The sequence below is a fragment of the Antedon bifida genome, chromosome 5 (genome assembly GCF_963402885.1).
Source record: "Antedon bifida chromosome 5, ecAntBifi1.1, whole genome shotgun sequence".
NCBI classification, from domain to species: domain Eukaryota; kingdom Metazoa; phylum Echinodermata; class Crinoidea; order Comatulida; family Antedonidae; genus Antedon; species Antedon bifida.
Window position 1 is genome coordinate 3,108,681 of NC_136230.1, and position 18,143 is coordinate 3,126,823.

The 18,143-nt window shown below is 32.8% G+C and overlaps 3 protein-coding genes across 8 annotated transcripts in view; all 3 read right to left on the bottom strand.

The window, feature by feature from the left end:
• Positions 1–10,091, bottom strand: part of LOC144842883 (uncharacterized) — a 56,738-nt gene extending 46,647 nt beyond the window's left edge. Inside the window, exons 1-5 of one of the 4 annotated variants that reach the window (XM_078699461.1) lie at positions 9,550–10,091; positions 9,349–9,414; positions 9,167–9,190; positions 8,490–8,969; positions 5,650–5,727 (exon numbers count right to left, since the gene is read on the bottom strand). In XM_078699461.1, the coding sequence (XP_078555587.1) occupies positions 5,650–5,727; positions 8,490–8,969; positions 9,167–9,190; positions 9,349–9,414; positions 9,550–10,066 (1,165 nt within the window). In that variant the 5' untranslated portion in view covers positions 10,067–10,091. Of the gene's footprint in view, positions 1–4,054; positions 6,199–6,504; positions 6,568–6,668; positions 7,965–8,489; positions 8,970–9,166; positions 9,191–9,348; positions 9,415–9,549 lie in introns of those variants that run through there. The other 3 variants (XM_078699464.1, XM_078699462.1, XM_078699463.1) reach the window with 3 other exon arrangements.
• On the bottom strand, positions 1,194–3,825 carry LOC144842884 (uncharacterized). 2 transcript variants are annotated; one of them, XM_078699467.1, is made up of 6 exons: positions 3,809–3,825; positions 3,603–3,693; positions 2,870–3,391; positions 2,656–2,718; positions 2,457–2,495; positions 1,194–2,288 (listed from the first exon to the last, which is right to left on the bottom strand). In XM_078699467.1, exons 3-6 carry the CDS (start codon positions 3,387–3,389, stop codon positions 1,762–1,764), a joined length of 1,149 nt encoding a protein of 382 aa, XP_078555593.1. In that variant the 5' UTR covers positions 3,390–3,391; positions 3,603–3,693; positions 3,809–3,825; the 3' UTR covers positions 1,194–1,761. The 2 variants fall into 2 exon arrangements, with proteins under 2 accessions (XP_078555593.1, XP_078555592.1); XM_078699466.1 differs by having other exon boundaries at positions 2,457–2,498.
• Positions 10,092–13,552: 3,461 nt separating the features above from the next.
• Positions 13,553–17,445, bottom strand: LOC144842882 (uncharacterized). Of its 2 annotated transcripts, XM_078699459.1 has the most exons (5): positions 17,372–17,445; positions 16,267–16,781; positions 15,901–15,963; positions 15,748–15,783; positions 13,553–15,582 (listed from the first exon to the last, which is right to left on the bottom strand). In XM_078699459.1, exons 2-5 carry the CDS (start codon positions 16,778–16,780, stop codon positions 15,011–15,013), a joined length of 1,185 nt encoding a protein of 394 aa, XP_078555585.1. In that variant the 5' UTR covers position 16,781; positions 17,372–17,445; the 3' UTR covers positions 13,553–15,010. The 2 variants fall into 2 exon arrangements, with proteins under 2 accessions (XP_078555585.1, XP_078555586.1); XM_078699460.1 differs by lacking the exon at positions 17,372–17,445 and having other exon boundaries at positions 15,748–15,780; positions 16,267–16,840.
• Positions 17,446–18,143: the final 698 nt, after the last annotated feature.

Genomic DNA, 18,143 nt, shown 5'->3' on the forward strand with positions numbered 1-18,143 from the left:
ATGAAACCAATGCACGGATCATTTGAGGGTGCATGAGGGGATCATTTGAGGGTTCATGAGGAGAGGCATGATTTTTAGTAGTAGGCTACTTAGGCCCTAGTAAAACTATTTAAGCTAAAAAGCACTACCCCTATACTCCAGATGTCGGCGTCGTGAGGGTCATACGCAATCCCCTTCAGTATTTCGGGTGACGCGTAAGCCGAGCTGCCACAAAACGTCATGCAAAGTCGATTAGCGTCACTCCATTGACGCGCAAACCCAAAGTCGCTTATTTTCACCGTTAGGTTATCGTGCAATAGAATGTTCTCGCATTTAAGATCGCGGTGGAAATACCCGCGTGAGTGTAAATATTTCACAGCCGTAAGAATCTGGCGAAACATGATTGTTGCGTGGTCTTCTTTAATGTACCTATGCTTCTGAATGTGTTTCAGAAGATCACCCCGGTAAGCCAGCTCCATCAGAATACAGATTTTATTTCTGACGTAAATTATATTGAGTACTTTTGTAATATTTGGGTGACTGATATCCTGGAGAATATCCATCTCGCGCGGAAGAAACTTACTGAAGTAATCGTCTTCAACTCTTTGGCGGGTGATTATTTTCATGGCTGCTGGTGTGCGTAAATTACTTAGAAAAACTTGTTTAACTTTTGAATACGTGCCTTCGCCGATGGTATTGCCAATTATGACGCCTTCTGATTTAAGATCAGTTACGTAAGACTGTTCACAATCGGTAGGCCTAGTAGTAGGTCTTGTAGTTATAGGCATCCTATATGTTCATGTGGCCTATTGAAATGTCTAGGCATAACATCATCAGCATTCAAATGTTCTTCATTCGATGGGTTTATGTTTTCGTTGCCTCAGTAGGGCCTAATAGTAAATTGTTACCCACGACGTTATATAAATATTGCAGTGGTCTGAAAAAGATATCTTATTAAGAACCACCAATAATAATAATAATTGTTGCGCAGCAACCGGATTACAAGTTGCGCGCTACATTACAGAAAAAATACGCGCCCATTTTGTTCAATTTTCCAAGACACGACGCGTAGTAGGTGGTCTAGTACTTAAAACTTAAAGAGGGAAAAGCTGTGTTTATGTATTATTTGGTAGTAATGTAGTTTGAGATCTACGTGTAATTTAAAAACGAAACAAGTAAAAGACATCTATACAAATTATAGGTAATAATGAAATTTAAACATTTTATTCTAAATATTACAGAATTATTTGACTTTACACATTATACTTTTTGTCTGCCTTGGATAGGTTTTTATTCTATTACTTTCTTGCAATGATTAAATTTATGAAAGGATTAAATAATCTACTGATTTAGTGTCGATTAGATGACACTGATATAATACATTATTCCTAATTTCCCAAATTAAATGTAAACATAACTACCTAGTTAAAAACACCAAAGCAATGTACAAGCACTTCTTACGTTACAATTAATTCCTAAAGGTATTATTATGTAAAACAATGAAAATGTTAATAATGATGATAAAAATACCTTGGGATAAGAAGTACATACCGTTGCCATGTAAAGATATCATTTGCTGTAAAACTTACAATAGCCTAGGCCCTAAATCTATTTAAAATTATGGGAGGGAAAGCCCCGCCCACCCGTTGTCTGGCTCACACTTGCCTATTACCTCCACCTTAAAAAAAATCACAACTCAAAATTAATCAAACATGCAGCTAATCTAAGCTTGATTTCTAACGTGTTTTTTCTGACTTTTTGAAACATCAGGAATACAACTTCTTACTTGTTTGCTATCGGTTGAAGTTTCAAAGCTACATGGTGTAGACCTATATCTTTTAGGTCTTCAATAAATCCTTCCACACCATCAGCAAATACATTCGTTGTTTTTTCAAGATGCAAGATTAGAGACCATTGGTCTGTATACTCATCATCCGATACGTCATTTTGGAATCCCACCTCTTTTGCCTCCTCTGGTGAAAGTACTTTCCCCATTTCCATCAGTGTTTGTCGATAGGCCGAGAATGATGTAATGTTGCCATCCTTGTTTGCATCACTGAGTGATTTCACGTCCTCTAGAACTCCACGGGTATCGGTAATTTTGATCATGTCGATTATAACTTTGTAGTCTGCACGCTTCAGTTTTCCAGAGGCCATTAGGTCATCAAACAAACTCTTCACGTTTTGGTGTTTTGTTGAGTCATCTATCTTATCTTTGAACAGCAGTCTTAGCATGGTTAGTTTGTCTCCCTTTTGGTACCATTTTGATGTCTTTAGTATCATTGTCTTGAACTCCTTGGAGGTTAACTCTAAAGAAAGAAGAACGTCGTTACTGAATAACTCTGATTTAAAATAGGCCTTTGGGGTCTTGTAACTTTTATATCTCAAAAACAACCCCAAATATGGTTAACAAACACATAAAAATGCCTAAATTACAAACATTCTTTAAAACGATGATTATGAAATTATTAAAATACCTTTAGGTACTGATGGCACATCTGTTCCTGCATCTAGACCTGCTAAACAAACAAAAACTACAGTTTAAAAATAACAATAGGTGAGCATCCGGGTTCGACATCAGGTAATGAAACTTTAACCAGGCAAGAGGGAATCACTCTTCCATGCTTTAACGAACCTACTAATAAATAGATTAAGATTTAATCATACAGTATTTACCTTGTTCTGTTGATGACGTCGATTGTACATTGTTTTTAACCCCTTTAAATGTTGCTAGTTTATCTGTAATAAAGAATAAAGATAAATTACATAAAGTGGTATCACGTACAAAAACATCAATACAGCATTTTAAGTAAATATAAATATAATTACAGACAGATCAGTTGAGACGCTGAAGACGATATGTATTAGTAAAGAATGTTGTTTTACATACCAAGTATTTTCTTCTTTGCTGCGGGGTTGAGTTTTCCTGCAAACCGTTCTATTTTCTCTTCTGTTTTGTCTAAAAGTAACTCTTTCTCCAGGTGGAATACTAGATCCCAGATATTTCCAAAGCCGTATTGATCTAGTTTGTAGAAAGCTCGTAAGTTACGCATATCTTCATCTGTCACCCCTGTCAGCGCTGCAAACAAGACCTTTCGATAAGGTGACAATCCTTTTCCCCTTTTGACACCACCTTTCGTGTATGCGTCCACGATATTTTGTGCAGGTTTTAACTGTGTCACTTCGACAATTTCAGATAGAAGGTTCGCTTCAGTTGGGCTTATGTCTCCTCTATCTTGAAGTGCATTGAATAAATCAAATGCATTGATATTGGAACGAGCTAACAATGAATTACTTAGACAGTCTTGAAGAAGAAATTTTAACGGTTTAATTCTATCACCGCTATATTCTTCATTCAGTTTACTAAGAAAGTCCCTAAAGCACATTTCGTTATCTTGTCCCTTTGCCATTTCTATTATAGAAAATTACAAATCAATAATGATAATTATGATGATTATTTAATAAGCAGCACACATAAAATACAATAAAATATACATATACAATGGAGGATTATAAAAAAAAAATATATACATATACAATGGAGGATTATAAAAAAAATCACAAAATTAAACGACGGTTAAATATCGGAAATATACCATTTACACATTAAGCTTAATTCTTACCTTAGTTGTTCTTTTTCTTCCAAAACGAAACAGGAAATAGCGGCGTCCAGTGCTTTACAAAAGTTCCGACGACAATTATGATTTTCTGAAACTACAGAATGTTTTTAATAACCTAATGGTGATCTTTATCTGTTAGTAATTTTTACCTAATATCAAATACTGACTTCATTTACGTTAAGACTGTTTATATGAAGGAGAATTCTTACCTTGATTCTTTTCCCCACAACTGGAAAAAATGGCGTCCAATCGTTAGCTATTTAATATACATAGTTGCCTTACAACAATAGATACGGTATATTTTTGCTTCCTGGGAAATTACAGAATTATAATAATAATAACATATAAATAGGCCTACGTTTGTGATTCGTTGAATTTGCAAGAATGACGACAATAGAAAGGTAAATAGATTTACCTAGAGCACATACGTTCATTTTAGGTGGATAATGCTCTCTTTCAACAACCGCCACTAATTTGATATAAGTTGCATTAATTATCCTTTATCGTTATGCACAATTACAGTGCAATGTTCAAAAGATCATTCATAACCTCCAACACCTATGTATTAATTGTAACAAACGAAACACATACAATTTACAACATACAGCAAATAAAAGCTATACGCAATACTCGGTACCGTGTAAATCTTGTTTATTAGTTAACCAGTGTGCTGAATAACAACAAAAACAGTTTATTGGTTCATATATACTAATCGAAAGAGAAAACTGTATAACTGTATAGATTATTGCTTGTCGTATAAACAAGGCAGTAGATTTTTTCTCCAGTACATTTGATAAACAGTTTTTGGGAAATACGCAGAACACCTTTTAGCACATAAAATATAATTTATCCAACAATTTGTTTTTCTTTAAAAGTATACTAATATAATATATAAATCACTGGAGATATGGTCTTCATTTATCAAACTGACGTTCTCGTATCATGTACATGGCATAGCCACCAAAATTTCTATTATGATTGGTTCCCTAAATAAACTTAAAAAAATCCTTCCCTATAAAGTCTTATTAACTATATACAACTCACTGATCTTACCAAATATATCATATTGTATAACAGTCTGGGGCACTACTGATGCCAAAAACATGAAACGTATCCATGTACTTCAAAAAAAGGCTTTAAGAATTATATGTAAAACAAACTACTACCATCCATCTTTACCACTATTTATAAAAACTAATTCCCTTACCGTTTATGACCTATATAAAAAATGTGTTTCACTTTTTATGTTTAAATACAATAAAAATCAACTGCCATCAAATTTTCATTCTTTTTTTCAAACATATGACGAGAAACAAAAATAATTTGTATATCATCAAAAAGAACACAAACATGGGACAAAGGGGAATATCTTATGAAGGGCCAAGAATATGGAACAATATTAGTAACGAAATTAGAATGAGTAATAATTTGTATAATTCAAAAGGAAAATTAAAAGTTTATATATTATTGAATACAGGAACAATGTAAATAGGTGTTATGAAAATTGTTTAATTTGTAATCGCATATAACTGAATTATCAATTGTTGTTTTTATAATAATTAATATCAATATTTTAAAATGTTAAAGTTTAAGTTGTTTCACTATTGAAAGGGGCGCCCAAATTAAAGCTTGCTTGCTGTGGCGTCCCTTTTCCACTTACCAACTTCTTTTCTTGCATTATATTATTTATGTTCATTATCAGTTGTATATTTACAGTATTATGCTACTCTGTATTTCGCTTTATTATTTGTGGAAATAAATATTATTATTATTATTATTATTAAATAGCTGTATATTTACAAAGAAAACAATACATTATGTGGAATGACTACGGTAACTTTTGTGGAATGTTGATGAGTTAACTTATAATATGAACCGAGGCCTACATCGTGTAATATATACAATGAGCATGTTATTCTTTTTAATTATCTTCTTTACTGTGACACGTTTGTTGAGTACCCCTACGAGAAAAGAGGAACCTGCTCGTTGCTTCGAAGATTATCTCTTTATAATCCCCTGACTAACGCTTTCTATCGTTTTCTTTTTCCCCTTTTCTTACTTTTCGGAACATCTGGACTACAGCTTCTCTTATTTGTTGTTATCAGTTTAGAAGCTACATGGTGTAGACCTATATCTATAAGATCTTGAATAAATTCGCCATCAACAAAGACATCCTTTGTTTTTTCAAGATGCATGATTAAAGACCATTCGTCTGTATACGCTTTCTTTGATACATTATACAAACCTCCCAACAAGTTTGCCTCATCTCTTGAAAGTGCTTTCCCGAGTTCCATAAGTTGTTGTCGATGATCCGTGAATGACTTGATCGTGTCGTCCTTGTTAGCATCACTGAGTGATTTAACATCGTTTACTACCCCATGAGTATCTGTCACTTTGACCATGTCGATTAGTATTTTGTAGTTTGTACGCTTAAGATCACCAGTTTTTTTTAATGCATCAAACAAGCTTATTACATCATTGTGTTCTTCTGATTCTATCTTATCCTTGAACAGCAGTTTGAGCATGGTTGTTTTATCTCTGTTTTGGTACCACTGTGATGTCTTTAATAACATGACATTAAACTTCGTGGGGCTTAAATCTAAAGAAAGTGAATTAAAAAATGGATGTAGTAACCTGTATTAGCTAATTGGTTTGACATGACAGATAGGCATATCGTTTGAAACAGAAAATTATTCGTACATAATAGGAGAAAAAAATCATAATAATACGTGGTCTAGGTGGCGATCGCCCATCTGGTCTTTTTGTAATTCCATTCAGATCTGCTAATACAAAACTACAATGTTGTTTTCATACTAAACGTTTGCAATTCAAATGTCAACAGAAACCATTCAAACAAGACAGTCATCAGGCAAGCAACCAATGAATTATTTTTAATGATGTTTACCTTTTCTTGTTGATGACGTCGATTGTGAATGTTCTTTAGTCTCTACGAGTGATGACAGATTTGCTATAATAATAATAAAACAAGTAAAGATTAAAATTGCAGAATTTATGTTCATATTACAAATGACAGACGTTGTTAGCGAACAGATAATAAGTATTATGCACTGTTGTTTTATACATACCTAGTCTTTGTTTGGCTGATGAGTTGAGATTAGATGCAAACCTTCTTATCTTCACTTCTGTAGAGTCTAATCGTCCCTGTTTCTCCAGGTGGAATACCAGATCCCAGATATTATCGAAATCTTTGTGACTTAGTTTGTAGAAATCACGTAACCTAAGCAAATCATCAATTGTCACTGCCATGAGAGCTTTATGAAATGCTTTCCGGTAAGGTGAAAGTCCATTTCCCCTTTGAGCATCGTTGGTGTACTTGTTTATGACTTGTTTTGCTGATTTCAAATTTGTCACTTCGGCAATTTCTGACAGCAGGTTGATTTCGGTGTATTTTATGTCGCCAGACTCACGGAGTTTGTCGAACAAATCGAATACAGTGATATCTTTACGGTTTAACAGCGAAAGGGGTAGGTAATCATACAGAAGAAATCTTAACATTCGAAATTTATCACCTTCATATTCGTCATTAAGATCTTTAAGAAATTCTGTAAAGCGATCTTCGTTTTCCTGTTCATTTTCCATTTCTGTTAGAACAATGGAAAGTGATGGTAACTATATCAATTGGTTCGATAATCTACACATATGAGTCATTTATGATAGAATTGCCAGTCTTAGAAATGTAATGTTATAAATGAAAATGTACACAGTATTTTTATCTTCATGTGATAATCCAGTTTGCAACCTAAAAGTCCTCAGTTATTATTATAATTGGTCCGGCACTAATATATGACAAATTTTACCATTTTTAGTCGCGTCCACGTGCAACGCGACTCTACAGCTCACTATGTCGGTCGGTTGGTCGGTCGGTTGGTCGGTAAACACTAACTTCAGCACGCGACTGCAGCCATGTATATGACCTTGTTTTTATCAGCTGTAGATTAAAAAGCCCTGATAGTAACAAATAAGTACCGTATTGATAATTTTGTACTTTCAAAACACTTTTCTGGGTAGTGGGGGCGATCGCAACGTGTGCATCCAACTCCCAGCTGCATCCCCCTCCCCAGGTGGTTTATCAATGCACTGCTATGTTACTTAGACATTGAACACACGGAAAAGTCTTTCAGTTTTAGTAATTAACGTCAGACAATTTGTTTTTATTTCGAATCTATAGAAAATGAAAAATATATACATAATATTAATTTCGGAAGTAAAGTATTGAAATATCTGTAATTCTCCAAAAACAGCCATACCCAAAAAACATCATAAGACAGACATTATATGAGTTGTTTTCATGTATTTTTCAACAAAATATACATGAATAATAAACATCTTTAATAAAAATTCTTCTTTTCCTCACTATTCTTTTAAATTGTCCACGATTCTCGTAGTAGGAGCTAACCTTTTTTCTGCCTAATATGTTTTGTTTCTGCCTAATATTTGGTATAAGGTAATACATTGACAAATCAGTACAGTATGTTTGTGTGTTTTTATTTTGAATTATCTGAATGATTGTTTAATGAGAATCATTGAGAAAATCAATAAGCTAACCTAAAAAGCAATGTGCATTTTACAGTAACTACATAATTATAATTGTTATAAAGAGTTTTAAATCTTCTTAAAATAAATAAGTTATATAATTATTTAAACAAATATTTATGCATAATATTTTCGTAATATACCATACCACCCCCGCATGAGAAATGTCTTTTTCTGGGCCTGATTAAGATTAAAAATTGTATAATAATTTAACAAAACTGAACGTGAACTTTCATTCTTCTTATTTCCTCTTTTTCGTTCTTCTTAAGACTTTTGTATCATTGCTTCTCTTATTTGTTGTTATCGGTTTAAGTTTCAACGCTAAATGATGTAGACCTATATCTTTAAGGTCTTCAACAAATTCTCTCGCACCATTAGCAAATACATTCTTTGTCCTTTCAAGATGCATGATTAAAGACCATTGATCTGTATACGCATTCTGTGGCACATCATACAAACTTCCCACCTCTTTTGCCTCATCTTTTGAAAGTGCATTCCCCATTTTCATCAGTGTCAGTCGATAAGGTGTGAATGATGTAATTTTACCATCCTTGTTTGCATCACTGAGTAATTCCACATCTTCTACAACTCCACGAGTATCGGTAACTTTGACCATGTCAATTAGATATTTGTAGTTCCTAACATATATTTTTCGAGACTCCACTAAGGCATCGAACAAGCTTTTCACATCATCGAATTCTTTTGAGGCTTTTACGTCGTTCGTGAACAGCAGTTTGAGCATAGTTAGTTTGTTTCTGGCTTGGTACCACCTTGATGTCTTTAATAACATGGCGTTAAAATTCTTGCGGTTTAACTCTAAAAGGAGATGGAACAGCAAAATAACTAAATGTAGGGAGCGCATCTGAATTTGCAGGGTAATGTGATATAATAATTATTAATTATTAGATTATGACTATTATATTAATAATTTACGTATTTAATTTATTACAAATTTTGAAATTTCTTCGAAATGTTATGGTTGTAGGAACCAAGTATAGTTTCGAATAGAATACCTTTCGGTGCTGGCGCATATACTCCTGTAACAAAAAATACAATTTTATTCAATTTATAACCAATATTGACACATTGAATACAAATAAGACAGAAAGATTGTATTTTTATAGTGACAAATGAAGCTAAAAAAATAAGCCAAACAGAGTAGAGTAACTCTTGGACTTGATTATTCACAATTTACCTAATTGCTCTACTGAAGACGTCGATTGTAAATTTTCTCTAGTCTCTGTTAATGTTGACAGATTACCTTAGAAAACAATGTAAATAATAATTATTTTTTATAAAACAACAATGTCTACACATACCGACAGACACAATTTTTTTTATATTAAATTCAGTCAGGTTTTTTTAATATTAAAAAGGAATGAGGTTTTAAACATACTCAATTTGTCTTTTGCTTTTTTGTCGCTGAGAATGTCTGCAAACTGTTTTATTTTCTCTTTGGTATTGTCTAGCCGTCCCTTTATCTCCAGGTGGAGTACTAGATCCCATTTATCGTAAAAGCAACATCTATCTAGTTCGTAGGAAGATTGCAATTTGCGAAAATCGCCAGGTATTACATCTATCAGAGCTGCAAACAAAGCTTTACGATAAGGTGAAAGTGTTCTTCCCCGTTTGACACCGTTTGCGTAATCTTCGATGACAAGTTTAGCAGCCGCCACATCTGTCACTTCGGCAATTTCTGATAGAAGGTTCACTTCAGGATGTTTTATAATGTTTTTCTCTCGAATTTGATTGAATAAATCAAATGCAAAAACATCTTTATTGGTTAACAGTGATTCGGAGAGATAGTCACAAAGAAGAAATCTTAACCATCGACACTTTTCACCTTTATATTCATCACTAAGATTCTTAAGAAATTCTGTATATCGGTCTTTTTCTTCCTGTTCATTTGCCATGTCAGTTAGATAGGCCTAACACAATAAAGCGATAGAAATTTAGTGGTTTTCCATTCTTTGTTGTGTTACATATGGTATTTCTTGATCATAAAAAAATACACATATTAATCTTTCTTTAAGCAAGATTTCACCAAGGCAAAATTATTTGTTTAAAAAAACGAGAATGGATAACCAAACGAAAAGTGAGGGAAATGTATGGGGATTCTTTATATCGATGGATGTTTGAATATGTAAAGCACATATTTCGGAGAAAGTCATGGATAATTGATAATATTTTCACAAATATGTTTGATCATCACATTAAATCACGTGTACAAAATTACAAAATCTAAATCCTGTTCTCTAAAACGCATCATTCATACAAGATTATCTTTCTCAATGTAGGCCTATCTATTGCACAAATCCCATGAAAATGGAGCCGTAAGAAGAATAAATTGGTACGGCGGCCATCTGATAAGAAACAAAGAAAATATGAACTAAAATGATACACGGTGATTTGAAAAATTTACTAAACTGTAACAGGCTCACATGATTCCACAATAGCACGAAATAGTAGAATGCGCCTAATATTATAAAAACAATAGTTTGGTTTTCGTCCTATAATAAAATGTCCACTGAAATGTCTGTTTCCTTTCAGTGGTTTAAAGGCTATCTTTCTGATGTTCTTTTTTACGTACAAATTATTAATTTTTGTATTTGATGCTCGTTTTGGTGTCCCACACTAGCCTCATTGCTTTTTATTACTTATATCAATGACTTGATCAAACATATCAAATTTAATAGTTTTAAATAACGATTTAAAATTTCTCTTTTTTGGTAATTCTTCCTATTTATTTTTTTTCTCTAAATAACTTTAAAAAGATGGGAAACTAAAATATTGTTTCACCATTGTCCTGTCTTTATTTTTTACTTACTTTCAAACTGCAATTTGTATAACCCAAGAATATTGTGCAGAACCTGTAACTTGATTGACCCACATGATTGTCAGATTGTTACGACGATAACTGTCACATATTCTAACACTATCTTATCTTTCGAATATTTCCATTAGGATCGGATAATTACTGTTAATAAAACCAAATCTTACCTTCGTTCTTTATCCTCTACAATCAAAACAGATAATGACGCTCAAGCTCGTTACCATGCCAGGCTTATGTCTCTTTATTCCATAGAGACTATTAAGTGAACTATACAATCTATATGTCATTATAAAGAAATTTGTGAATATACAATAGGGGAATGGCGGAAATTTACACATAATTGATATTAACCATTGAATATGTTTACCATTCTGTTTCTGTTTACCATCACAATGGCTACTCGGTCCTTGTTGTGTATATGCCGTTATAAAGCTAATTATGAATATACAATACGACGAGGTACGACGCCAATGACGGGAAATTACACATATTATATATATATATATTAACCATTGAGTCGAATGTGTTTATGTAGTTGTTGCTATAGCAACAACTACATAAACACATTCGATTCGATAAATAGAAATCACCGTGGCGACTACCCTATCCAGTCTTATTGATCTGTAATTACTCTTACCAACGTTTAGTTATTATTCGAATTAAATTAAAAGGACAGAACACCTTTTTGAATACTAAATAGAGTATACATGCCCAGTTTGACATTATTGAAGCTGGCACAACAGCCTATACAGCCTGAAAAAAATGTCGTAGATACTAATGGTGTAAATGCATGGATTTTGTAAACGTGCGCAATACCCACATTAAATAAAACGGCAAATGCGGACAATAATGAATGTTGTGTGATGGTACAAAAGTTTCATGAGGTGAAAGATGAAATTCTATTTTCAAGAGGCGATGCCCAAGTTAATACAATTTCATATTTCATCAAATAAATGTATTTGTACCATTTCACGAATATAAAAACATTTATTATTTGCTTTATTATATGTTATATAAAACAAACAATTACTGTTTTTATATTGTACAGGTTGTAATTCCTTTAAAGCTTTTCGATAAGTTGAAAGTTTCTTCCCCGTTTGACACCGTTTGCGTAATCTTTGATAACAAGTTTAGCAGCCGCCACATCTGTCACTTCGGCAATTTCTGATAGATAGATTTCACTAAGATTATTAAGAAATTCTGTATATCGGTCTTTTGCCATGTCAGTTGGGCCTAACACAATAAAAATTGCAAAACCTCCCTATTAATAGGGACTAGCATAGGCCATGGAGGTCTATTTTATACCTCCATGCATAGGCCTAGCCTTCCTAGCTAGGGCCCCGCATTCAAACGCCGCATTTAACACAGCCATTTTAACCCAATAAAAATGTTATTTCAATAAACAATAACATTAGAAGTTCAAATATTATTTAGAGTGTTTAAATTCTACGTTTAAGTGTAATTTGAACTGTATATTTAAGGTTATATATACATTATTTCTAGTCGTTCTCCGTAAAGTTAAGACACGGAATTTCACGCTAAGCTCCGCCCACTTTGTTAAAGCTCATGCATAAAATATTCATGAGCACCGTCCTGGGTCCCGTCGTATTTCGTAAAGTCCCTAATATGTCCACTGACATTTCTGTTCTACATAGATATTATATTATATTACATCACTATCATAGTGAAAAACGACACCATGAATCCATAATGTTATTTCCAGTCGTTTAATAGCAAATCTTTCTGATAGAAAACAATGTCCTTTTTAAAGTAAAACATAAATAACTGTTGTTGTTTATGCTTGTTTGGTGTCCCACACAAGGCTCATTGCTTTTTATTATTTATATTAATGACTTGGCCTACACAAATATTGTGCAGTACCTGTAACTTTGTTGTCCCCTAATTTGACGATAACTGTCACATACCCAGTGAGGGGTTGTTTAAAAGAAAAAAAAAACATAGTCGAAAATAAGCGCTCTCTTAATATAGCCTATATTTATTTTCTTCCGGTTCTGGTTATTGGTTATATTACTGATAATCCTTTACTTATATTAAATGGTAATTAAATTTAAATTTATATTAAGATTTTTTCTTATCTTACCTCTTACCTATATATCTTTTTTCCTCCCGAAACGAAACAAACAGAATGGCGAAGTCCGATAGCTTTAAACTTTATACCTTACAATAAAGGTATGACGCCAATTGATTTTCTGGGGAAACTACAATTATAACCGAACGGTTTATGCCTTTAGATTATGAAACTGAATAATAATAACGATATTAACAATAGAACGAGCGTGCCGAATAATCGACTTTGCATAACAATAGGCCTATGCCTACATCATCATCACCTAAATTAATGTGAGTTCTTTGATAGGCTACGATGTTATACCCTGGATCTATAAATGAATTATTATTATTATCTATAAACACATTATATTAAAAAATGTTGAAGAGCCAATTGGAATTGAATCCAAATAGGAAAAGGAGTTTGACAAAAAACTTGATTGGAAAAACCTTTTCTCAAATTTACACGCCTGTACAAATGACTCTAAGCTCAAAAATGTTCAATTTAAATTTATTCATCGTATAATTTATACAAATACAATGCTCTTTAAGATGTCAAAGGTCGATTCACCAATGTGTAGTTTTTGCAAGGAAAAGCAGGAAACACTGCTACATATGTTCTTTGAATGTGATCTGGTAAAGAAAATATGGGAAAATGTAAAACAATATATGTATCGAAATATCCACAATAACTTAATTATCACCAAAGAAAGTATATGTGTTGGTTTTGGAAAAACACACAGTGATGCAAACATTTTAAGTGGTACATATTTAGTTGCAAAATAAAAGAACAAATACTTAATTATAATCACTTATTTCACATTTACCAAAAATACAAGGCAACCATATTATTAACAAAATGATTATTATAAAGTGTATTTTTGCGATACATTATTTTTTTTTCTTTAATTTCATTACTCTCTTATTTTTGAGAGAGTATTATATCGTTTTAATAGTTACGTTACCTTTATATATTAATTTTGTATTATGTATGTGTTGAAATGAAATTAAAAAAAATAAATAAATAAAAAAAATAAATGAATTATTAATATTAATAATAATATTAATACTATTATAGGTCCATGGTTATACTTGGTCGGCTATTCAGTAAATATCTGAGTGCTTTTTTAGTGTAGTTCAACCATGGGTGTAGTTCAACCATGGACCTAGGTACTGTATCAAAATGTGAACTATCATCGAGCTATAATATCTATATAGAATAATTAATAGAGCGTTAAATTGCAGCGGGATATTTTAGTTAGGTTTTGCGTTAATTGGCATTGAGTTCTTCTGCTACCACCAAGGAAAAGTGAATTGTAAATCCACTCTTTCCCTGCCTCGAATTTTGCTATCATCACAAGTAGGCCTACACAACGAAACACGCAAAACAAATAACTACGTAAACTGGTTTTAATAATAGTTAAAAGATGTATTGTACCACAAAAATATGACAAATGAAGATAAATAAAATTAGACTTTGAATAGGTTGCAGTTTTAATAGTTATTTACTTTGGTAGAAATATAATGATTTCACTTATAAAAAGACAAAAAAGCGATTAAATTTAACCAAAACCCCATTGGCAGCTGCAGCTTGACTATTTTCTGTATACAGCAATTAGGCCTACTACATTCTTGTCTTTCCCTTACTTTTTTTCTGCCCTTCATAATGAATGATGAATAATTAATTTTTTGAATGATTAACTTACGCAAGGGTGAAATGAGTAACTACTAATTTATCGATTTGATGACACTTATAAATTGATTTATGTAAAGATTGCCAAGCCCACTTACCCATCCTAAATAAATACCTTCAAAATAACTACCTAAAAACACCAAAGCAATGTACAAGCACTTCTTACGTTATAATTAATTCCTAAAGTATGCACTACTTTTATTATGTGAAACAATGAAAATATTGATAATAATTGACATAATATATACCCAAGCTTTATTTCTGTTATCGTTTTTTCTTTTTCTTACTTTTCGAAACATCTGGAGTACAGCTTCTTTTATTTGTTGTTAGCAGTTTAGAAGCTACATGGGTTAGACCTATATCTTTAAGGTCTTTAACAAATTCTTTCGCACCATCAGCAAATATATTCGTTGTTTTTTCAAGATGCATGATTAAAGACCATTGATCTGTATACGCATTCTGCGGCACTTCATACACATTTCCCACTCGTTTTGCTTCGTCTTTTGAAAGTGCTTTCCCGAGTCCCATCAGTTGTTGTCGATAAGGTGTGAATGACGTGATTTTGCCGTCCTTGTTTGCGTCACTGAGTAGTTTCATGTCCTCTACAACTCCACGAGTATCTGTCACTTTCACCATGTCGATTAGAACTTTGTAGTTTTTACGCGTAAGATCTCCACAAACCTTCAAAGCATCGAACAAGCTGGCTACGTCTTTGTGTTCTTCTGCATCTTGTATAATGTCCTTGAACAGCAGTCTCAGCATGGTTATTTTGTCTCTGTCTTGGTACCATTGTGATGTCTTTGACAGCATGACATTAAACTCCTTGGATTCTAACTCTAAAGAAAGTGAACGGATTTATGTTGTGATGTGACATAACTAATTGGAACAGGTTACTTATTGTAGGCCTATATTGGAGAAATAAATTAAATACTAATACAAATAGGTAGCCCTCTATTCATTATAAACGTATTTAAAACTGTTAAACGGAATGGTTAGAGTACCTTTAAGTGCTGATGTCACATCTTCGTTCAGATCTGCTAAAACAAAAATAAAATGTTGTCATCACTGAATATTTAAAGTTTAAAATAAACATGGGCCTACAATAAAAAAAAATATAACAGTAAAATGTGAATTATTTTTTCAATCTAGTTTACCATGTGCTGCTGTTGACGTCGATTGTGATTGTTCCCTAGTCTCTGTAAGTTTTGACAGATTACCTGAAATAATAATACATTTAGGCCTATATATAAATAAATATTTTTTTTAAATAAATTTCTAACACGCTAAATACACCTTGCATGAAGCAAGGAAATATTCATATTGCCTCGGCTGGTAAATATGTTAATTGTTTGAGCACATCAATCAAAATCAGTCAACCAAAATCATTAGTTACCCACCAAATTATATAAAAAGTACAAAATATAAAAATAATCGTTACCAAAAAAGGTGTTCTTACACGAGCTGTACGTACAGATAAATGAATTATGTTAAATTAAAGATAAATATTGTTTTATACGCACTTAGTTTTTTCTTTGCTGTTTCGTTGAGGTTACCTGCAAACCGTTTTATCTTCACCTCTGTAGAGTCCAATCGTTCCTGTTTCTCCAGGTGGAATACCAGATCCCAGATATTGTCAAAGCCTTTGTGACCTAGTTTATAGAAAGCACGTAGTTTGCGCAGATCATCATCTCCAACTGCCATCAGAGCTTCATACAATGCTTTTCGATAAGGTGAAAGTCCCTTTCCCTTTTTAGCATCGTTGGTGTAGTCTTTTATGACATCTTTAGCTGACTGCAAATTTGTCACTTCGGCAATTTCTGTTAGAAGGTTTATTTCGGTGTATTTTATGTCCCCCGATTCTTGGAGTTTATTTAATAAATCCAACCCATCGATACCTTCAAAGTCTAACAGTGAGAGGGGTAGATAATCATAAAGAAGAAATCTTAACAATCGGAATTTATCACCTTCATATTCGTTATTAAGATCTCTAAGAAATTCTGTAAAGCGATCTTCGTTTTCTTGTTCATCTCCCATTCTGTCGTATAGTAAAATAAAGTGATACAAGTGATAAGTTGGCTAGAAAAATATCTGAATCACCTTGTACGAGGGTTGCTAGTCCTGGTAATGGTGCAAGACCTTCCGAATTTACTATTAATGCAATTCTGCCAGATAGAAACCAGATTTACACATAAACTTTGTCTATTTAGAAGGAATTCTGGATATAATTTGCCAGTATGTCACTTTGTTATCTGGTATTGGAACTGCCACGCCTATTATAAAATATACAAAAGATGGTTGTATTTGGCCAACTATTATGACACATTTTTGTTAAATTAGGAAGTAGCTGTTACGGTAGCACATTGTCCCATAGATTTATCCAATTGCTACAAAGATAGATAAGATAGATTAATTTGTTTCAAAATAATATTGTTGAGATATGCATTAACTGGCTGTACGTAACGACGAATGGGGTTATGTCATTGAAATATACAACAGGCACTTAAATAAGTCATTATTTCTTTATTAATTCGGCCTATTATTATCCTCGGTTATAATGCTAAATTATCTTTTGTCGTTCGGGTACAAACTACAGTCTCTCAACTACTAGTTTTATTCATTTCTTACCTTATAGTTGTTTATCCAACACAACCAAAAAGAAAAATGGCGCCCGTTAGCTATTTTTAATATGCCAGTCTGCCTTACAACAATAGGTACGTCAATATTGTTTTTCTCGGAAACTACAGCGTTATATTAATAACCCATCAAAGAGAATGAAACAACGACAATAGAACGTGTGCAGAATCGACGTTTCTCTCCCGTCAGTGTGCCTATTGTAAACATCTACAAGGCAAAACAATTGTAATTTTTGTAATAAATTTATGTGGACATTAATATTTGTTATGAGCTATTTATCGAATATTATTTGAGTTTTTTTTACTACTGTACTGTAACTAGTTGAACTGTAAATAAACTGAACACTAGGCATATTTATTACAACGAGATCTTTATCTATGGTTCATATAGGACTTCCTTCCTGACGTGAAGGCGTCGACAAAATCGGCAAATAAACTTGACAGAGGAAATAACGCATTATGGACAAGTTAAATGTTCTTATTTGATGCAGATTGTGGAGGCTCTTTTGAGAGATAAACCGCCCCTTTCTCAAATAATTTTTATTTAATGCAGCAACCCCCACCCCACCCTTCCCTCCATCCAATTTTTACGATTGTCGTCATAACTATTACGGCAATACAGTCTTCTCGTTTGTTCTTCGTGTTGTTCGTTTTTTCTGTTAATACTTTGTTCGAATTATTACCGTACTGTTTCTGGCCAGCCCTTCTAAAGTTTTTCGCCCGGCTTTCTTAATTTTACATACAGTTATTTAATTACTATTGTT

Coding starts and splice junctions, on each gene's coding strand:
- LOC144842884 (XM_078699466.1), bottom strand. CDS start 3,389: ATGGCAAAGGGACAAGATAACGAAATGTGCTTTAGGGACTTTCTTAGT. Junction 2,719..2,869: donor AGCAAAGAAGAAAATACTTG/GTATGTAAAACA, acceptor TCTTTATTACAG/ATAAACTAGCAACATTTAAA. Junction 2,499..2,655: donor GACGTCATCAACAGAACAAG/GTAAATACTGTA, acceptor TTGTTTGTTTAG/CAGGTCTAGATGCAGGAACA.
- LOC144842882 (XM_078699459.1), bottom strand. CDS start 16,780: ATGGGAGATGAACAAGAAAACGAAGATCGCTTTACAGAATTTCTTAGA. Junction 15,964..16,266: donor AACAGCAAAGAAAAAACTAA/GTGCGTATAAAA, acceptor TTATTATTTCAG/GTAATCTGTCAAAACTTACA. Junction 15,583..15,747: donor TGTGACATCAGCACTTAAAG/GTACTCTAACCA, acceptor CACTTTCTTTAG/AGTTAGAATCCAAGGAGTTT.